Source organism: Procambarus clarkii, chromosome 46 (genome assembly GCF_040958095.1).
Source record: "Procambarus clarkii isolate CNS0578487 chromosome 46, FALCON_Pclarkii_2.0, whole genome shotgun sequence".
Lineage (NCBI taxonomy): Eukaryota > Metazoa > Arthropoda > Malacostraca > Decapoda > Cambaridae > Procambarus > Procambarus clarkii.
The window spans coordinates 17,052,021-17,073,580 of record NC_091195.1 but is presented as its reverse complement, the minus strand read 5'-3'; the positions used below and the strand labels follow the sequence as shown (position 1 = coordinate 17,073,580).

At 41.8% G+C, this 21,560-nt stretch overlaps 3 protein-coding genes across 3 annotated transcripts; 2 read left to right on the top strand and 1 right to left on the bottom strand.

Annotated features, from left to right (window-relative positions):
* Nucleotides 1-1,194: 1,194 nt before the first annotated feature.
* LOC123770514 (V-type proton ATPase subunit Vha26) lies at nucleotides 1,195-5,568 on the bottom strand. The gene is made up of 5 exons (XM_045762466.2): nucleotides 5,413-5,568; nucleotides 4,079-4,254; nucleotides 3,753-3,921; nucleotides 2,354-2,505; nucleotides 1,195-2,171 (listed from the first exon to the last, which is right to left on the bottom strand). Exons 1-5 carry the CDS (start codon nucleotides 5,443-5,445, stop codon nucleotides 2,021-2,023), a joined length of 681 nt encoding a protein of 226 aa, XP_045618422.1. The 5' UTR covers nucleotides 5,446-5,568; the 3' UTR covers nucleotides 1,195-2,020.
* A 2,428-nt stretch (nucleotides 5,569-7,996) lies between these two features.
* Nucleotides 7,997-21,093, top strand: LOC138349560 (uncharacterized). The gene is made up of 8 exons (XM_069301731.1): nucleotides 7,997-8,206; nucleotides 15,003-15,171; nucleotides 15,568-15,738; nucleotides 17,192-17,271; nucleotides 17,566-17,743; nucleotides 19,491-19,528; nucleotides 20,474-20,600; nucleotides 20,828-21,093. Exons 2-8 carry the CDS (start codon nucleotides 15,022-15,024, stop codon nucleotides 20,969-20,971), a joined length of 888 nt encoding a protein of 295 aa, XP_069157832.1. The 5' UTR covers nucleotides 7,997-8,206; nucleotides 15,003-15,021; the 3' UTR covers nucleotides 20,972-21,093.
* Nucleotides 8,262-11,715, top strand: mtTFB1 (mitochondrial transcription factor B1). The gene is made up of 2 exons (XM_069301730.1): nucleotides 8,262-8,361; nucleotides 9,912-11,715. Exon 2 carries the CDS (start codon nucleotides 9,915-9,917, stop codon nucleotides 10,992-10,994), a length of 1,080 nt encoding a protein of 359 aa, XP_069157831.1. The 5' UTR covers nucleotides 8,262-8,361; nucleotides 9,912-9,914; the 3' UTR covers nucleotides 10,995-11,715.
* Nucleotides 21,094-21,560: the final 467 nt, after the last annotated feature.

Sequence of the window (21,560 nt, the reverse complement as noted above, 5' to 3'; positions counted from 1 at the left end):
GACTTTTAGACAAGAACACATTACCAGCTGGCATTAAGGTTACCTTGAGGTGCTTCCGGGGCTTAGCGTCCCCAAGGCCCGGTTGTTGACCAGGCCTTACAGTTTGGTAATAAAATGGCTCTTCCTTGAATATTTTCACTGCAACGCACACTTGACCACTGTTTATGGATGGGGGGTCTGCTGACGACGTTTGCTTCCACAATGATATTTCATTTCATGTGCCACTTACCCCTAGAGGAACATTTTCATGACTGAGCTTGAGATAGTTCTGTATGTTCTCCATCTGTTACTATCTTAACACCAGCATTCTTTTGTGGTGGACTCCTGCAATGCCCTCATGGCCCTGAAGTCTTAATTTTAACCCTTGCCAACCTATGGTGACAAATGGTGGTGACAGCACTTTGTACTGGCTTTTCCTAATCTTCAACAGGTATAAGACAGTTGAATTTTGCTGGGTTGCCAACCATAGTGGCATTTCCTTCGGTGATCTCACAGATGCTACTAAGGAGGCTGTTCATGTTGGTCCTGTCTCCTGAGGGCAGCAGATTTTTGCCCTTTCATTTGTTGCAACACACAACTATTGGGATGATAGGTGGTAGTTATGTGAAAAACAAATTGCGTAGTATTAAGTGTAGCCTATTCCCACCGCCATTCCTACTACCACGGAAATAGTTATGAGCAAACGACTCTGGCTAGACTGCATGTAGGATACACATGCTTAAATTTTTGGCACTTAATGGAACAAGGCCTGTACTTTACTGTTCACATTTTTGTCTTGCTGCTTCTGTATTAGCATCGTGCAGGAGTGTTGTGACTCCTGTACCCCAGACAGTGCTGTGCTGCCATCCTGGATAAGCACTTTGTAATTGTTTTACTTAACATATTAATTGGCTTGTGGGCCTATCTTGTGTAACTTTGATAACTAATAGATACCAGTAGCAATGGTTGCTTTATTTATGGTTAAACCTTAAACAATGGATTGTGCCATGAAATAGATTTATCTGGGTTAAACTTAGGTTATGTTGGAGTATTTTCCATTATGGTGCTAGTGGCAACCAGTCCTCATTATGGTGGCATGGTATGGTATTGGTGCCTTAGTATTGACACATGGCAATATTAAGAAGAAAAATGCCCTCCGTGATAAGGTTGTTGCACTTTCAGGAAAAGGTGTGGGAGTTAGAGTAATACACAAAGATATTATATTCTTTATTTCCAGGACTCAATATAAACATTTTGAACAAGCTTCATAAGCCAACAATGAAGTTGCCACAAATTTACATTACTAAAACTATAAATACCCAACTAAAAAAAATCTTTATACATCACTTATACACAAGTTTTAAAGTTTACACGAGCTAGTTACTGCTTAATGCAGCCTCGTCCTGCCGTGAACAATGACAACAATGAAAAGGCTCAAGACGGAAAAGCCACGTACATGTGGCATATATACTGGAAAACACAACCATAACTTGTCGAGATCAAATCTAGCTTCAAGTCGTTGAAATTCGCCTAAAATGGTACCGACAGGATAAGGTAAACACTCATTACAGTAATTGTAGAGTAGTGGTTGTCTATTTACACTGATCACACAAGAGGAATGTTTAATATTGACTTATAATGCTATAACAACACTGTATGCTGAGTAACATGGCCAGCAGTCCTAATTACAAGTGGAAAATACAGTAATCTGACTAACCTGCACTACCAGCTGAGAGGCAGGACCAAAGAGCCAAAGCTCAACCCCCACAAGCACAACTAGGAGAGTACACACCGTCAATTTAAGCTCTTCCACACAATCGTACCTTTCCTAAACATATACCATCAAACTATACAGTAGTACACAACACCATATTTGTCAAGATTGTATATGGTAGTGCCTTCACAGCAGATCTTACTTACAACAAGAGCAGGTTTACTAGACTGCTGAAAATTCTTCGTCTCGTACAAATATTACATTACCACTTGTTCTGAATTTGAGTGGCTTTACCTCGCATCACAGGGATACAAAATAATAAACTCGTTAGTTATCAAACTTGCGGTTGGGATTGACTCCAAACAGCATTGCTCGGATTTCTGGAAGCATCTGCTGTGATAACATTTCCAAACGCGCTTCCAGGGTGTTGGAGATCTTGATACGATTAGCACGGGTCACAAGTTCAATACCTCCACAGCTGTCGAGAAATAATTATCAATTGAGAAAATATTTACAACTTCCACCACAGAACAAGCAATGGACTTATTTTGGAAAATTCTTGATTTTAACAAAATTAAACTTTTCATATTTGGTTTAAATATCAACAATAATGATAAACTACTTTTTGAGTAGACAATTAAAACCAATTACTGTACTCACATTTCAGCAGGAAGCCAATTGGAAGTGTCAATATCCAATTTGGCATCTCTGCCAGAAAGATTTTTGTACGAAATGAGAGCTCTAACTATGGCCTGCTCGACAAGGGCTTGGTCCACGCGGCGACACCGCACCATCAGATGTGGCTCCAGTAACTGAAAGTGGTTACTATGCTTATTATTATGTCAAATATGCAGCATCTGTTGAAGTTAACAATTGAAAACTAGCATAAACGTGTTACTGAACCACAGTGCATTAATGTAGCTATTATCCTCAACATTGGATATTTGTCATCAATCCTCCCATTAAAATATTAAATGGAGTATACTGATGATCTAATGCTAGTCACACTGATTCACATTTTTCAAGCAAATAAAGCTCTAAAAGAACAGTAGCTCTGACAGTCATCCTGTGACTACACCCATACCCACTGTCATCTATGTTACTCCACACACACATACCCCCACCCCTGAACCGCTGCCGCTCCATCACTTGCCCACTATAACGTGACAATTTTACACACGTCATCACTCGCCACCCCACCTCCCTCCCCCATTTAATGATGTACAGAATATCTAAATTTTGATGAATCCTTAATTTCAATTCTAACAGCATATAAAATTTTTATTTAATTTTTTTTTTATTTATTTATATACAAGAAGATACATTGGGTTAGAGAGAATACATAGCATAGTATTTACAATCTTGTAAAGCCACTAGTACGCGCAGCGTTTCGGGCAGAAACATAATATACTGTACAGTATACAAAAAAATAATTGTAACAATACAAACAGTTTGCAGATCTTCTTAACATAGGCCAAGTGTTGCAATACATCTCGCTGCAAACATTTTAAAATATGTTATGTACAGAAGAATATACAAAAAGCTACAAATATTATATTCAAATAATGGATAAAAACGAGTGCAGAATAAATAAGTCAGGAGTGAAGAGCCGGAAAGTGACTGGGTGCGGCACAGTGGTAGTGTTCACTGAGCAGGCAGGCTATATATACCAATACATCTAGTAAACTATGTGTCAAAATTCTAGCATCAAAGAATGTGTTTTATCCTTTACTATTCACACTTTTAATCCAGTATATGTGAAAATTTACCATATTTTAAAAGCTTTATGCCCCTAACTGGACAAGTTACCTCCACTTGTCCAGTTAAAACAAGTCCAGTCTAATACAGTAAATACTGATATATTTTTGAGTGGACCTGTTCTTTGTTCCTGCTTTGTTCAGCGTCCCTGCTACCTCACACCAAGACCGGATGATACATCAGAGTTATGTTCTATTTGTTGGTGGGAAGAAAGTTAGAGAGTCAGGTAGAATAGTTACAGACAAGACATTTTCTTAATAAGAAAGTAGACGTCACAGGTGTATCAATAGGTTACACGTACCTGACACAGCCCCTGACAGAGGAGGTCCTCCAAGAGCTTGCTATAGGCTCCCACATCATGAGAAATGACGTTCAATTTTTGCTGTGCCTCGTGAAGAACGTTCTTAATATGCGACTCCTGGGCCTTCAGCACCTCTAACCTCGACTTGTTCAACAGGTTGCTCGCACCACTGTTCACCAAATATCCAAATTTGTTAATAGAGATATTGGTATATATTGACATAAGTAACAAATAAGCCCAACAATATAGCATTACTACCAAGTTGAAACCAGAAAAAAACTTGTAAAATACCTGCTTCACACGTAAAAATGTTCACCCAAACTTACATCTTTTTCTGAAGCTCGACTTGCTTCTCCTTGCGCTCGTAATATTCAATGATCTTGAGACGATTTTGCTGCACCAGGCGACCCTTCTCAATAGTAAATTCTTCCTCGGCTCTGGCGTCAATTTCTTCTGCTTTTTCATTGGCCTCTTGTTCAATAAAGGCCATCATATGATGGATCTGAAAAAAGATTATAGTGTTATCTTGAGGTTATCTCGAGATGATTTCGGGGCTTTAGTGTCCCCGCGGCCCGGTCCTCGACCAGGCCTCCACCCCCAGGAAGCAGCCCGTGACAGCTGACTAACACCCAGGTACCTATTTTACTGCTAGGTAACAGGGGCATAGGGTGAAAGAAACTCTGCCCATTGTTTCTCGCCGGCGCCTGGGATCGAACCTGGGACCACAGGATCACAAGTCCAGTGTGCTGTCCACTCGGCCGACCGGCTCCCTATGAAAGTGTTTCACATGTTACGGAAACTGGCAATGATAGAGGCGGGTGGAGATCTATGCTTATCGTTTCATCCACTCTCTCCTAATGACATGTTAGTCGCGCTCATTTAAACATGTTTATTTTATATATACAGTATATATATTATATATATATAACTGAAAACTCCACACCCCAGAAGTGACTCGAACCCATACTGCCAGGAGCACTATGCAACTGGTGTACAGGAGACCTGAACCACTCGCCCATCACGACCGTACAAAAGATGACGGTAGCCGAGGCTATTTGCCCATCATCCTGACGGCACTTTGATGGTAATCTTGGACGTAGTTATTTTATCAAATTACCTCATTTTTGGGGGCCAGCCTCCCGGGCCACACTGGGGGGGGGGGCCAGCCTCCCGGGCCACACTGGGGGGGGGGCCAGCCTCCCGGGCCACACTGGGGGGGGGGCCAGCCTCCCGGGCCACACTGGGGGGGGGGCCAGCCTCCCGGGCCACACTGGGGGGGGGCCAGCCTCCCGGGCCACACTGGGGGGGGGCCAGCCTCCCGGGCCACACTGGGGGGGGGGGGGGGCAGCCTCCCGGGCCACACTGGGGGGGCCAGCCTCCCGGGCCACACTGGGGGGGGCCAGCCTCCCGGGGCCACACTAGTGGGCCAGCCTCCCGGGGCCACACTAGTGGGCCAGCCTCCCGGGCCACACTAGTGGACCAGCCTCCCGGGCCACACTAGTGGGCCAGCCTCCCGGGGCCACACCAGTGGACCAGCCTCCCGGGCCACACCAGTGGACCAGCCTCCCGGGCCACACTAGTGGACCAGCCTCCCGGGCCACACTGGAGGTGTATAATGGCCATAAGAGAAGAAAGGTGGCCCGAGGGGGCCATATATCACCTGCTTCTGGACGTCGGCATCGCTGAGGGCCATGGTGAGGGCTGGTGAGAGGTGTGAGAGAGAGAGTGAGACGCTACACAGCTGACAAGTCCCTCCTTGCAGACAACAATCATATGATGACTACAAAGTCAAATCATCAACTAATCTAATATATATTCCTAACAAAGAATTCAAATATATATACACCAGATCGACGTATATTTATACTTCGTTAAATATTAGTGAATGTGGTAATGTTTTCGGTTATTGAATATTGGGGGGAGATAATATTTAAGAGATAGCATAGTGTCTCGCGTCACGGGATCTAACCATTGCCATCCAACCCCTCACAGTAGAGTTCGATACTCCTTCAATTCCTTTACGGAAGGGTTAGATGCTGCTCTCAATATTCGCGCGGAATATTTGAACTTCCTCTCATTCTATGGAGGCTTGATCTTTCATCCAATATTCCCTACAACATTCCACCAGAGGGTTAAGAGAAGGACCAACATTCCACCAGAGGGTTAACAGAAGGGACCAGAGGGTCACAGGGCTAACAACACCAGGCATGAGAGGGAGGACCTTTTTGAAACATAAAATCCTGAACAATTTAGAGGATGTTGATCCGGACAATATCTTCAAAAGATCAGATGTAACACACAAGTAATATCTGCCTGAAACGCTGCGCGTACTAGTGGCTCTACAAGAATGTGAACACAAGAACATAAGAACAAGGTAACTGCAGAAGGCCTATTGGCCCATACGAGGCAGCTGCTATCTATAACAACCCAATCCCACTCATATACATGTCCAACCCGCGCTTGAAACAATCGAGGGACCCCACCTCCAGCACGTTACGCGGTAATTGGTTCCACAAATCAACAACCCTGTTACTGAACCAGTATTTACCCAAGTCTTTCCTAAATCTAAACTTATCCAATTTATACCCATTGTTTCGTGTTCTGTTTTGTGTTGATACTTTTAGTACCCTATTAATATCCCCTTTGTTATGTCCATTCATCCACTTGTAAACCTCTATCATGTCACCCCTAACTCTTCGCCTTTCCAGTGAATGCAATTTAAGCTTTGTTAATCTTTCTTTATATGAAAGATTTGTAATTTGGGGAATTAACTTTGTCATCCTAAGCCGGACATGTTCAAGTGAATTTATATCCATTCTGTAGTACAGCGACCAAAACTGTGCTACATAATCTAAATGGGGCCTAACTAGAGCAAGATATAACTAAAGAACTACACCAAGTGTCTTGTTACTAACGCTTCGATTAATAAATCCCAGTGTCCTATTTGCCTTATTACGGACATTTATGCATTGATCCTTTGGTTTTAAATTCTTACTAATCATAACTCCCAGATCCCTTTCGCAATCTCAGTACCATCTAGCTCGTATCTTGTAACTCTATCATCATTACCTAGCCTCAGAACTTTACATTTATCAGCATTAAACTGCATCTGCCAATCTTTTAACCATTTCAAAACCCTCTTTAGATCAACTTGAAGTGATAGTGAGTCTTCTTCCGTGTTAATTTCCCTACCGATTTTTGTATCATCGGCAAATTTGCAAATGTTGCTGCTCAAACCTGAATTTAAATCATTTATATATATTATAAACAACAGAAGTCCCAAGACAGAGCCCTGAGGTACTCCACTTACAACATATTCCCACTCTGACTTAACCCCATCTATACTAACTCTGTTTCCTTTGGTATAGCCATGCCCTAATCCAACTTAATATAGCACCTCCAATACCATGAGCCTCTATCTTTTTAATCAGTCTTTCATGTGGCACTGTATCAAAAGCTTTGCTAAAGCCAAGGTACATAACATGGCAAACCTTACCACTATCAACTGCCTAGCGTGGTGTGGGTTACTTTGCATAGCACATCATGCTATGTCCTCTCATAAACCCAATGTGACTTCTTGTATATATATATATAAATAAATAAAACAAGGAGCAACGGTAACAAGCTTAACAAGCGACAGTTTAGGACTGTTAACAGGTTCTTCACCCACGTGGGTATTAACCCGCGGAACTTCCTACCCGCCGAAGCCGTTAATGCAAACTCTGTTAACTTTTAAAGCACAACTGGAAAAAATCATTAAGACAAATGGTGGGAGACCTTAGCCAAGCTGACGGTAAACTCGTTAGTGGCTCTCAGGTAAACTCAGGTAAATACAGTTATAAAGATTGGCGCCAATAATCTTATATTGTTTCTGCTGTATTGTGCCTACCAATTTGTTGTCAACTACCATTTTAAGCTGTCATTGCAATCAATCATAGCTACCTATGTGCTTTAATATACTGTACCTATAATTTTCTCTCATCTTCTTTTTTTTTCATTCCATGTAATCTGTTATCATTTTTTTGTCTATAAATTTTGCAAGTATTTACCTCCTTAAAATTTTCTTAGATTAATAAATAGTCAATCCTCCCAAGGGATACCAACCCAGGACAAATTGCTGGTGGTGAGTGTCTTGCCACTGCGCCACGGGGACTACTATTTGGTATTTATGTATGTATTTATTTATTTGTATATTTATTGAGTAATTTATTGACTGGTTTATTTATTGATGTATTTGTTGATAGAGGAGAAGGAGGGTGAGTGTAAAGGAAGGTTGTCAACACTGAGGGAGTGTTGCCTGAGGGAGCCATAACACTGGTGTTGCTGCTGCTGCTGTTCCCTGCTGTTGCCTGCTGCTGTCTGCTGCTGTCTGCTGGTGTTGTTGTGCCTTACTGCTGGCACCCTGGCCCCTGGCACCCCCCCCACCACACCCCAGGAAGCTCCACACACTAGAGGTGAGGTAACGCAGACATCGTAATAATAATTCATTGGGTCGGGGGACAGGCAGCCAGAGTATATTCTTACACTTTAGGCTTATATCGATGCCCTCACCCCCCCTCAGGGTGCAACCCCACAAGATGACAACTCCTGAGTACCTACTTACTGCTAGGTGAGCAGGACCATTAGGTGAAAGGAAATTTGCCCAACCATTTTTGTCCCGCCCGGGATTTGAACCCGGAATTGTTGGTTGCGCGTCGAGAACGAACCCGACTGTACTACTGAGACCCTCCGGTGGTATTGGGGGACATACTACCAGAGGAAGTTATCAGTGGACATGTGAGGTCTATGTCCTCCATCACAATGCATCGAATTACAGGTGTTATTAATTCTAAGGCAGTTTTATTTATTTTAGTTTGTTTATTTGTATACATGAAGGTACATTGGGTCAAGTACATACAGTATGTTGGGGTTTGCATTCCTGCGAAGCCACTAACACGCACAGCGCTTCAGGCAGACACTTTGGCACATTTTTGGATGCTTCTGGTTCCTGGGAGGGGGTAAGGGGGGGTTACAGTCAAGTCATATACAGATATTTCAACAAAGCTCATCTTCTAATTTTTAAAACTACATACTGTTAGGTTTGGCCGACATATTGGACTCGGCAAGTTTGAGTAGGTTACGAAATCTGTGGCCGAACTGTCTCGTACAGTTACTTGTATCCTTCTTTGGCTGCTGTGAAGAGTTGCCTGTAGCAACGGTTTGCAAGGATCATCCAGTCAAGTATTGTACATCAAAGTGCTCTACCACTTTGTGGACCAAACTCTCACAAGTCAAGCCTGGCCTCGGGCCGGGCTTGGGGAGTAGAAGAACTCCCAGAACCCCATCAACCAGGTATATGTGGGCCTGCGGGCCGCTCCAAGCAACAGCCTGGTGGATCAAACTCTCACAAGTCAAGCCTGGCCTCGGGCCGGGCTTGGGAGCAGAAGAACTCCCAGAACCCCATCAACCAGGTATATGTGGGCCTGCGGGCCGCTCCAAGCAACAGCCTGGTGGCCCAAACTCTCACAAGACAAGCCTGGCCTCGGGCCGGGCTTGGGCAGTAGAAGAACTCTCAGAACCCCATCAACCAGGTATCAACCAGGTACCATTGCATGTATCTTGTGTATTAAATTTGATAACTCATAATAAGATGCATTACAGTACTGTATAGTGTACAGTATGATAAAATTAAACACTAAATAATGAATCTAATAATAAGATACAATACCCTGTATAAAATGTATATACCTGTATATGGAATTATAGATTCAGTATACAGTTCAGCATACAGTATATATTATTTATTGTATAGGTGTACTGATACCCAAGTTTTGACGGATACTGATACAGTACTCCATTATTATCCATGTACAATACTCTGATACAGTATTATAACGATATTCAGATATTGATAAACTATGAATGATTACCTTGAGGTGGTGATGCACAGGCTGTGTTGGTGGTACCGGAGCACATGTTTAAACTCAACATTGATTGAGGATTGAGTCTGGCGATAAATGATTTGCATTTATGCAGTTGAGCAAGGTAGTAATAAATAATATTTGTGTACATGTTTTTTTTAAGTAATGTAAACAAGTGTTTCTCTGTTATATAGCAAGCCTCCCCACAACCCAGCAAGATAATTTATGTATAGCCTTTACATTGTGGTAATATTGGCAGGTCATGGCAGGCAGGGCAGGCTCGGTAGCGAGGCGGGCGACTGCTGCATTCCTCAGACTTCCTCCGCTTCCCTCTACGAGTGACCTCGTCAAGCTCTACAATTTAAGAGCGACGAAGCAGCTGGGTCAAAATTTTCTGATGGATCATAAATTAACGAGCAAAATTGTCCGAAGTGGCGGACGTGTTCGTGACTGTCATGTTTGTGAGGTTGGACCAGGGCCAGGAGGCATCACACGGAGTATTCTGGAGCAAGGAGCAGCACACCTCACAGTCCTAGAGAAGGACCCCAGATTTATACCAACATTAGAGCTGTTAAAAGATGCCTCAAATGGAAAACTTGATATTGAATTGGGTGATGTTTTGACTTTCAATATGGAAAAAATATTCTCCCCAGACCTTGTACAACCTTGGGAAGGTCGCCCTCCAAAAATTCATTTGATAGGAAACCTTCCTTTCAACGTGGCAACACCATTGATTATCCGCTGGTTAAGAGACATTAGCCTCAAGCGCAATGCCTGGGTGAATGGCCGCGTACGCATGACGCTCACGTTTCAGCTGGAGGTGGTGCAACGCATGGTAGCACCTCCAGGACACCATCAGAGATGTCGTTTATCTGTAATGTGCCAAAACTGGTGTCAGGTAACGCACAAGTTTACCATCCCTGGCCGAGCATTTGTGCCAAAACCAGACGTGGACGTTGGCATTGCTCACTTTATTCCTAGAGTTGAACCACACATACCTTTAGAGTTCTCACTGGTGGAAAAAGTTGTGCGTTGCATCTTTTCATTTAGACAAAAGTATTGTAAACGGGGTGCTGGTATGCTTTTCCCAGAGTCCCTCAGGGATGAACTAGTGGATCAGATGTTCACGGTAGCAGAAGTGAATCCCACGTTGCGACCCTTCCAACTCTCAATGTCCGAGTTTAACCGCTTGTGTCACACATACGCTGCCATTATTGAGAAGCGACCAACTCTGGCAAGGTTCAATACCCATAATCGTAGAGCTGTTGTGGAAGGTGTTGATTATGATAGTGATGGAAGTGAGGTGGAGGCAGATAATTATATTGTGGGTCCTGCTGCTTGAGAGTGTTGAGTATGATAGTGATGTGGAGAAAATGTAAATACTGTACTGTACAGTACTCTGATGCTGCTGTTCCTACTTCAGAGATGCATTGATTATGAATGATGGTAGTAAAATGGGGAAGTTTTCAATATATTTTTTGTAGTCCCTGCATTATAAGGGTGTTCAGTGTTATTCAGTGCAACTGTAACGGTAATAAACATTTAAGTACGTCTTACACGTGGGAAAAGTGTAAGCACGCACTGTACAGTAGTTCCCGTTTCAGGAAGATCTACTGAGGGTTGACTATAGCCCTAAACTAACTCTTTTTGACTATTGTTATTCACAAGAATGTTCCAGGCAACAAATGAAGTTGTTTTAAGGTATTGGTGCTAGGTTTTCAGCACTATACTATTCTTCAAAGACATAAGGATGAAAGTTTAGCCTTGGTGAAAGTTTCAACTTAGTGAAAGCTTAGATTTCTTATTGGTCAGCTGTAAATTTATGGAACTTTAGTATGTGACATTTGCTGCAGGTGTCAAAAATGTTGTGATGTAACTTGATACTGCATTCTAACTTCAGAATATCAAGAATCAATGCATACATTAATGTATTCAGAGTTGGTGCTTAATGTATTAATAATTAAATATATTGCAAAGCATTTTCCTTGCCACAAGATAGCAAAGATTATAATGTCCATACAATGTGTTATGGTATTTATATTAATAAAAGACCAGTATGTGATTATCGTTTTTCTTTTAATCTTACAAATTAGCTTTTGTGTGATATGTAGAGTATTGTGTTTTTTAGTACAGTACGTGGCATAAGTTGAACACTTTGAAGCTTTGAACCTCAATGTCGATAATCTCGGTGAAAAAAAAGTTTGGGTAATGTGCGTTTGTATGGTTTTCTTCTGGTATGGTGAAGGTCAAAGTTGGTAATTTGAGTTAAGACACCAGATTGTGAGAAATATAGAACTGTGCTGGTATACCAGATGTTCCTAAGAGATATAAGAGTGAAAAAGGAACATTTAATTAATAAAACTATATTTAATTTTACACAACCATGCTGCACTTTACTGTATATCATATAAAATATAAATACAGCACATTCGTAAAATTGTGAGTTGTGGAATCGATGAATTGATTCAAATATGAAGATGACATGAATGACTTTGTCGATGTAAAAATGGAACACACAACGCGAGAAGATGTAGACGGAGCCGTGACACCAGAACAACAGACTTGGTCATGGTAGCCTATTACAGCAAGTCACTGGTATGAAAAGACTGAGGTAACTGTAAGAGCATTAATATAAGGTGTAATGTGGGAAGGTGGATAATAAGAGATAATAAAAGAGAAGGTGAATAAGATCTAACAGTCATAATTAGTAAGGATCTTAAGGCAAAAAATCCAGGCATTAATGGATCAGTCATATCTCCTCTGTTCCTCTCTCCTAGGGTTGTGAGAGTGAATTCCCTTAATCTGCACTCATATAGTAGTCCTCTCAGTTCTGGAACAGTACCAGATCTGGTTGCAAACATTTGTACTTTTCAAGCTGTTATTTTTTGGCGATGTGTTGTATTATTGTGGCGTTGGTGCATTGAGTAATGGTCTCGGCGACTGAAGGAGTATAGAAATCTACCGAGATGGTGTTTCGGTATTAAACCTTTGTGGATGATGTACAACATGATGCCAAATTATTAATACAGTAGCTGTTGGGCTGATCTACATCATAATGATACAACTTTTTCTCAAAACTTCATATACACACAGGGGAATTGTCAGGGTGGACAAAGACAAACTCTTCAGCACAGGTGGGACACGAACAAGGGGACACAGGTGGGACATGAACAAGGGGACACAGGTGGAAACTTAGTACCCAGATGAGCCACAGAGACGTTAGAAAGAACTTTTTCAGTGTCAGAGTAATTAATAAATGGAATGCACTAGGAAGTGATGTGGTGGAGGCTGACTCCATACACAGTTTATAATGTCGATATGATAGAGCCCAGTAGGCTCAAGAATCTGTACACCAGTTGATTGATGGTTAAGAGGCGGGACCAAAGAGCCAAAGCTCAACCCCCGCAAGCCCAATTAGGTGAGTACACACGCACGCACCTGCCTCAGTTGTGATCAATATTGAAATACAGTAATCCTTCCGTCTTCAATTATTCTGTAGTATAATTTCATGAAGCACATCACTAGGTTTGATAACAATTTTGCTTTTGTGCTTATACCAACAAATTTTTTGATACATTGATAGTTATTAAAATTATTAATACTAATTACACTATCTGTAAATGTAGTAATTACTACCCTAGGGACCAGGATGCCTCCATTGTTCGGCTGTGATCAAGACATGTGCTCGTGAAAATATTGTCATTAATAGAATAACCAAACACTGAAGCCCCATTATTACAGTAGACAGAACTAACCTTTCTGGAGGGTCCAAACAGTTGCTTCCTGAAGCCAAGTGCACTAAGATAACTCCACACATGTTACATCAATCATGGGAGTCTTGCATAGCTTACCTGAGAACATATCCAGAACCTTAGTAAAGTTAGAAAGAGCTCTTCCATCCCATTCAGCTATTGTGCCGGTTTTTGTCCAGATTGGAGACTTAGATGAGCAGGGTGGTTTTCTCGATACCTAGCTACATATTCTCCCCAGCTTGGCACCTTCTTTTGATTATTACTTGCTTCTGAATGCTAGGTCACAGGCTTAGCCTTTGTTTCTGGCTCTTGTGGCCCCAGTTGCCAAACCCAGGCATTTTTCTGTAGCTTCACCTCTTTCTGTAGATCGGTCTGGAGACGTTTCTTGCTGGTTTGATTTTCTCCTCTTGCATGTGGAGTGTGATGTGGGTCTACCATTGTTTGTGTGGTGCTGGGTAGTTGGTATCCCATCCCACATCATACGTCGCAGTGACAGTAGGAAGTTTCTTGGTGCCTTATTTTGTCTCCGTCTTTCTTCGTTGTCTTCTATTTCTGTTCCAGTGGTTTTGTTCTTGATTGGCATCTTATGCCTAATACTGTCGCCTCGTGTTGTTTGACCTTGGCGATGCTGCTTTTGTTGGTGTTCGCCGTAGATAACTGTAAATAAATAGTACTTTGTCAACACACTTTCTCAAATTATCTTGGATGATCTTTCACCTCTGTCCTGTTCATTCTTTTTTTGAGCCGGTCGGCCGAGCGGACAGCACGCTGGACTTGTGATCCTGTGGTCCTGGGTTCGATCCCGGGTGCCGGCGAGAAACAATGGGCAGAGTTTCTTTCACCCTATGCCCCTGTTACCTAGCAGTAAAATAGGTACCTGGGTGTTAGTCAGCTGTCACAGGCTGCTTCCTGGGGGTGGAGGCCTGGTCGAGGACCGGGCCGCGGGGACACTAAAAAGCCCCGAAATCATCTCAAGATAACCTCAAGATAACCTGTACGCTGCCTGTATTGCCTTGGTTGATGCATTGTTGATGCTCTCTCCTTGGTTCCAAGGCTCATTTACCTCCAGTTGTCTGCAGCATCATAAAATCTAGACGGTCTACTGTCTACTCTTGGTCCCACGATTACATACGTTTGTGGCTCTGTCCTTGTTATTTTTTAATATGCATTGGGCTGATATTGAGTGTTGGGGGTTTGGAGGTTTAAGAGGGTCGTGGCAACTCATAACCTGGTGAGTGTTCCTGGATCTCATCAGTCTTGCATTAGTCTCAGTTGGGTTCCCCAACCTGGTCTCTCATTTTTTGAGGATTTGATCTTCACTCTCCTCCTCCTCCTCCATGGAAAGTCCCAGTTTTCTTCTTCTCTGTGGTTGGTTAGGTTTAAGGAGCTATTGTTTAACCCCTCCAGAAAAAATCAGCATTGCATGTAATGACACCTTTTTGAATTATTTGAATTCAACTGAAAATATTTTTTTTTATTCCGTTGGCATTTGTTGTAATGTACATTACTTATCAGACAAGCTTTTTGTTCTATTTCCTCTAAATACTCTTGTAGGAATAAGTACACACTGTTCTGTACAGTAATCTTCTCCATTTCAGCACTTACGTTTTGCCAGACATGGAGAAGACGGCAGAAGATAAGTGGGAGTTCCTTGAAGCATTGTACCAACATGGACCTGATGTGGAAGCCCTCAGGAAGGTCTTGCCCAAGTGGACAAAGGCGCAGTTGTTGGCCGTCATCAAGCGGTTTCGCCACCGTGCGAAGAAGGTACCAGTAGCTGGCGTCTTTGCTGTGTGTAAATTCTTCTTTATTGCATTTTTATAGTAGAGAGAATTTAAATTTATTATGTGATAGCATTTAGTTTGCTTTACATTATTTTTCTGGAAAAAAACACATACGGTAAATGTTCAAAGCAAATAAATTTGTTGTGAATACTGTGTATGATTTTTGCTAATGGATTAATTTTTAATTTAGACTAAGACTGGGCAAAATTTGTGGCAGAATTGATTTCTTTGATGAAACATGATGTGGATGATGAAACATTGATGATGACATGATGAAACATTGATTTCTTTGATGTTGGTGGGTCGGGAGGCTGGTAATGGGTAAAGATCTGCCACTTTTAATGACATTAAAGTTATGAACTGTCTTCTGCCTCTTCAGAGAATGATGGAAGGTGAGGAAGAAGACATAAAACGTAAACCTCCTCTCGAGCAATGGATTGGCCTCACTACAAAGCTGCACGAAATTCAGGGAACCACAAACCAGTTAAAGCGAAGAGGTCGCAAAGCTTACGCTGAAGTACCCAAGGATCACGCACCTCTGATGGGCAAAGTAATGTACAGTTGTGTGTTTTTACAGCCTAGATTTTTTACTTCAGTCAACAGTATTATACAGTACGTAGTAGAATTACAGGTGTCTGGGAAGGTGAAAATTTGGTTAATTGAAGGTGTGGGCGAAGTAAGGCTGGCAGCGAGGGAGACTTCCATCTTCACCAACTCTGCTAGAAAACTCATTTTAAAAGTTCTTGTATTAATAAATAGTCTTATTTCTTCCCTATTTCACATCATTTACAATGGGATAGTTCAAGATATGTTTACAGTATGATATTTGGTCCAGAGAAATTATTTAACACATAAATGGCTCGTGTGTTATGTGATCTAGATTTGTTGTTTTAGCTCCTGGCCTAGAAAAGTGTGATTTGTTTGACATTATTTAAGATAATCAACCCACCTAGTCCATTTTATCATAAATATTTCCTGGAGATTAGGTGAGCGGGATAAGAGCTAGTGCCGGCTGACACCACAAACTGTACCTCCTGTATGTGATAGAAATGTCGTATGCCCCTGGAATATAGGAGGCCTGGTCGACGACCGGGCCGCGGGGACGATAAGCCCCGGAAACACCTCGAGGTAACCTCAAGGTAAGGTACCAATTTATACGGAGCCAATGATTATCTGAATTCACCTGAGGGCAACTCTGTCTAGTGGCCTCAATGGGGACAGGAAGCTGGCAGTTTGTCAAAGGTCCCCCACTTGTTCCAGAGGATTTTTTCTATCTGAATTTTAAACTGGAATAATTGTCTTGGCATTTATGGCTTCAGCAGGTAGGCAGTTCCATGGGGTTTATAACCCTATGGGTGGAAAGCATCTCCTGATTTCTGTCCTACATTTTGTGGGTCTGACAAAATACTGACATGATATTTTGCCTGCTCATTTTTGTATGCATAATAAATAAACTATATATTTTGTATTATGCTGAGAACATTTTACTACATGTACCATGCATTCACTGAGGTTTTTTATCATTGTGTAGGTAATAAAGTAAGTGTGTTAGTTTTTCATTAGTAAGTGACTCCATGTTGTCATGATCTGGGGCCAGATTCACGAAGCAGTTACGCAAGCACTTACGAACCTGTACATCTTTTCTCAATCTTTGACGGCTTTGTTTGCAATTATTAAACAGTTAATGAGCTCCGAAGCACCAGGAGTCTGTTTATAACAATAGCAACAGTTGATTGGGAAGTTTTCCTGCTTGTAAACTGTTTAATAAATGTAACCAAAGCCGTCAAAGATTGAGGAAAGATGTACACGTTCATAAGTGCTTGCGTAACTGCTTCGTGAATCTGGCCCCTGGCTTGTGGATGACTTAAGAGATTTGAGTCTGTTCATACATCAAGGAAACAGGTTTAGACAAAGTGTAGTCACATGTAGGCTGAGACGAGATGAAAAGATTAAGCTAGAAATGTATAAAATAAAATGTTGAGATAGTTATTTTACTGTCGCAGGTGATGATGTATGCTGCCTGCTTTGAGGAACACTACCAAGGATCAGAACCTGATGCTCCTAATTACAGTGAGATCTACAGGTAAGCAATGTCTGAGTTACCACACACACAGTAAACACATTGTATGCTCCAGCAAACATGATATCATAAAGAAACCAATATATAAGGTGGGGGGGAAAAGTAAGCTTAATAGTTATTTATTATGTAAATAGAGATATGAAGAACTTATAAATTCAGGGAGTTTATTCATATACGAGCACTGTCGAGAGGCAGCGCGATGTCAAGAGTAGAGGGAGGTAGGTAGGAGCCAGGCAGCTGTGACTAGGTATGAAGGTGTTTGATTTAAGTGTATTTATCCAGCACTCTTTTATGCAGGTACTTGGCTCAGCTGCTGGAGGGAAAGGAACCAACACAGTTAAGTCCTGGGAGCGCTGACAAGGTACTGGAGATATTGGGTCGGATCAAGAAGGTGGTGCTCCAAGGCAGTTTGCACGACCATAGTAAATATCTTGAGAGGCTACCCATTTCCTACCTTTCTTCAGATGCTCCAGAGGTATGAGTTCCAAGTTACGTGTGAAAGTGGTGACAAATGGGTGTATATAAATTATAATTACCACAGCTTTATATATGGAAAAATCTTTCCTCCTATTTACTATCTTGAGATGATTTCGGGGCTTTAGTGTCCCCACAGCCCGGTCCTCAACCAGGCCTCCACCCCCAGGAAGCAGCCCGTGACAGCTGACTAACACCCAGGTACCTATTTTACTGCTAGGTAACAGGGGCATAGGGTGAAAGAAACTCTGCCCATTGTTTCTCGCCGGCGCCTGGGATCGAACCCAGGACCACAGGATCACAAGTCCAGCATGCTGTCCGCTCGGCCGACCGGCTCCCTTAGGTAGCACCAGAAAAATTCCTGAAGTTTGAATGTTAGACAAGGTCAAACTCCAGGATAAAGTCTGAAGCAGTAACCCTGTTGTGTCAGTCATGCATTCATCAATCCCCGTCTAAAATGACTGAGAAGACGAATGGTAGCCACAGACTAAATTAAAACGTGTAACTTTCACACCACCTAGCTGAAGGCTGGTAAAATGGAACTGCTGCCCAAACCAAGGTCAGACACAGTCCCTAAAAGGCACTGATAAGGTAGTGGTCTAACTTGAGAGAAACCAGGCTGTGCTGAAGGCTACACCGGACCGGACACTTGCAGAGAATATAACTGAAGGCTACACTGGACCGGACACTTGCAGAGAATATAACTGAAGGCTACACTGGACCGGACACTTGCAGAGAATATAACTGAAGGTTACACCGGACCGGACACTTGCAGAGAATATAACTGAAGGCTACACTGGACCGGACACTTGCAGAGAATATAACTGAAGGCTACACTGGACCGAACACTTGCAGAGAATATAACTGAAGGCTACACCAGACCGAACACTTGCAGAGAATATAACTGAAGGCTACACTGGACCGGACACTTGCAGAGAGTATAACTGAAGGCTACACTGGACCGGACACTTGCAGAGAATATAACTGAAAGCTACACCAGACCGGACACTTGCAGAGAATATAACTGAAGGCTACACTGGACCGGACACTTGCAGAGAATATAACTGAAAGCTACACCAGACCGGACACTTGCAGAGAATATAACTGAAGGCTACACCAGACCGGACACTTGCAGAGAATATAACTGAAAGCTACACCAGACCGGACACTTGCAGAGAGTATAACTGAAGGCTGTCAGTTATCAACAATCAATGCCAAAGAAAGCCCTGAAAAGATGATGATATACTAGTGTTGCCATCTTGTGGCAGTTAGTGTACTGGTAACTAACCAGGAATATCATTCTTGGTTGCTCTAAAAGGATCAAAACACCGAGTTCTATGCAATATCTGGTAAGGAATTCAGATTAAAGTATAACTGGAGTGAGCTGCTCTTCACTTCTGCCTGATGTGTTGCCAAAATGTACTAAATGTTAGAGAAGATCCATGGGTTCATTTTCATCCTAATTGACTTTGCTCTTTGAATGGCTGTCACAAATGTAGACAATTCCAAAATTAACTGTTCCAAATGCTCAAAATGTTTGCAATTTAGCCTATTGTATTTTCCAAGATTAAAATCATGTCCAGTAGGAATATTGTACTGTATTTTCATTGTCAAAATCAATTTTAGACATGCGATTACTGCTTATTTATCTTGTAAATTTATTATGGCCAGGTTTACATATGCAAGTAATGTTTTCATTTAGTAAATAGCAATGTTCTGTAATTTACTGAATTTGTGTTTCTTTATAGGATGACTTTCACACCACAGAAGGAGCCAGTCATGCAAGGTTGGTTCATTGTTCTTATTTAACTGACAATGAGTCTCTTTAGACTACTGTACATGTTTAATGCCAATAATCATAACATATCAAGATGTTAACATCCCTGATTTATCAATATTTACCAGTCTCCGTGGTGTAGTGGTAAGACACTCGCCTGGCGTTCCGCGAGCGCTTTGTCATGGGTTCGTATCCTGGCCGGGGAGGATTTACTGGGCGCAAATCCTCAACTGTAGCCTCTGTTTAACGCAACAGTAAAATGTGTACTTGGATGAAAAAACGATTCTTCGCGGCAGGGATCGTATTCCAGGGACCTGCCCGAAGCGCTACGCGTACTAGTGGCTCTACAACAATGTAACAACTCTTGTATATATCGAGAGAGAAAAAAAAAATCAATATGCCTAATTTATGAACATGTTAATAACAGCCTCAAACACTACAGTTATACTTTATTTTTATAACTGTTTTAAAGTATTAAAAATCTTCTATGCATTTTTTGCATAAATATTTAGTTCTTTCATAAGAAAAGCACATCTAGGTCAAATCTTTATTGAAGTGAAAATAACTGAATTGCTAAGTATTGTGGGCTGTGTACGAGACTGTCAAGCATTGAAATAGAGGGATGGTGTAGTTGAGGCAGACGACGGGTGTCTTGGAAGGGTAGAGTGGAATGATGTATAAAAAGGCTAAATTGCAAAAATAAAGTTTGTGTGACGAGTGCCCTAGAGAAGCTGCTGCTGCGGTCACTCCTTGATGGAGCGCTGATGGCAGGAAGACATCGAGGCTGGTGACATAACTGTACCTCAGAGGGCTGTCAAATTCCAGTACAGAGTAGGTTAATGTCAAATGCTGTACTTTGCACAAGGAATATTTTGTGTAATGTGGGAGGAGGGTAGGGGGGGGGGATATGTTGATAGCTACTGTAATTGAACCTTTATGTATTCTAATTTCCAGTTCCAAGAAAGAGCCCGGAGAGGGTGCGTGCCCGCTGTTCCAAGATGCAGAGGAAGAAGCAGACACCATGGAGCTGGAGCCGGGGGATCCCTACTATGAAGTCAAGAAAGAGAAGCTCATGAAAAAGGCAAGTATATTTTTCCAGGGCCTTTACTTTACTGTATCCAACTTACACAACTTAATAATATAACAAACAGTACTAGCATTATTTTAATGTTTTGTCAGTGTCCATTTGACTGAGAAAATTAACTTTTGTCCAAAAGGCTATTTTTCTTCATTCCAAACAAACATGAAGCACATTATTGGAGACATTAATGAATTGGCATTTCATTAACTTTGTTTTTTTACCCACAGTTGGAGATGCTTCAGCAGGAATCTGCTAAAAGACTCCAGTTTGTGCCTGGAGTAAATCCCTTGGAGTTGCCCATCAACTTGCTGATGAAGTCAACGGTGACCCCTTCATGTCTTACCTTTGGCACGCACGCCCACGAAAATTGAGTTTGCTTTGTGTATCAGAAATGTCGAGATATTGCTTTTCTTTCATGAAATTAATATTTTTGTTTTAAGCTATGTTCATATACCAAATTCTGGTTGTTTAATTATAAAGTATGAATGGTGAAGTATTGTTTAAATATCCAATTTCAGTATTATTGTCAGCCTCAACATGTGTGATCAGGTGCTGTCTTTTGGCTTAATTACTTACAACACTGTCTTCCTGGCTTGGTACCATCTTTTGACTATCAGTGTCACTGGATATTCAAAAGGTGCTAAACATCACTTGGGATGTCAGTAAGAGAACAAAAGCACACAAGTGATATCAAAGGTATTGCATTTGCCAAGGATTCTGTTGTGGGACAAGTGGCCCTGAACAACATTAGGAAAGCAAAACAATTGCAGTTTAAACAATAAAACACAGCTTTTCTGCCTATTAAGTGCCCACGAGTTAAGAGTGTAAGGCAGATATTCAACCTATGGTGATGCCAATCCCCCTTTTTTTTCCCCACATGCATGCACTATAAATTTCAACATATTGGCCCTACACACTTGAGCATTTAGTAAGGCACAGGTCTGTTCCATTGCCAGAAGT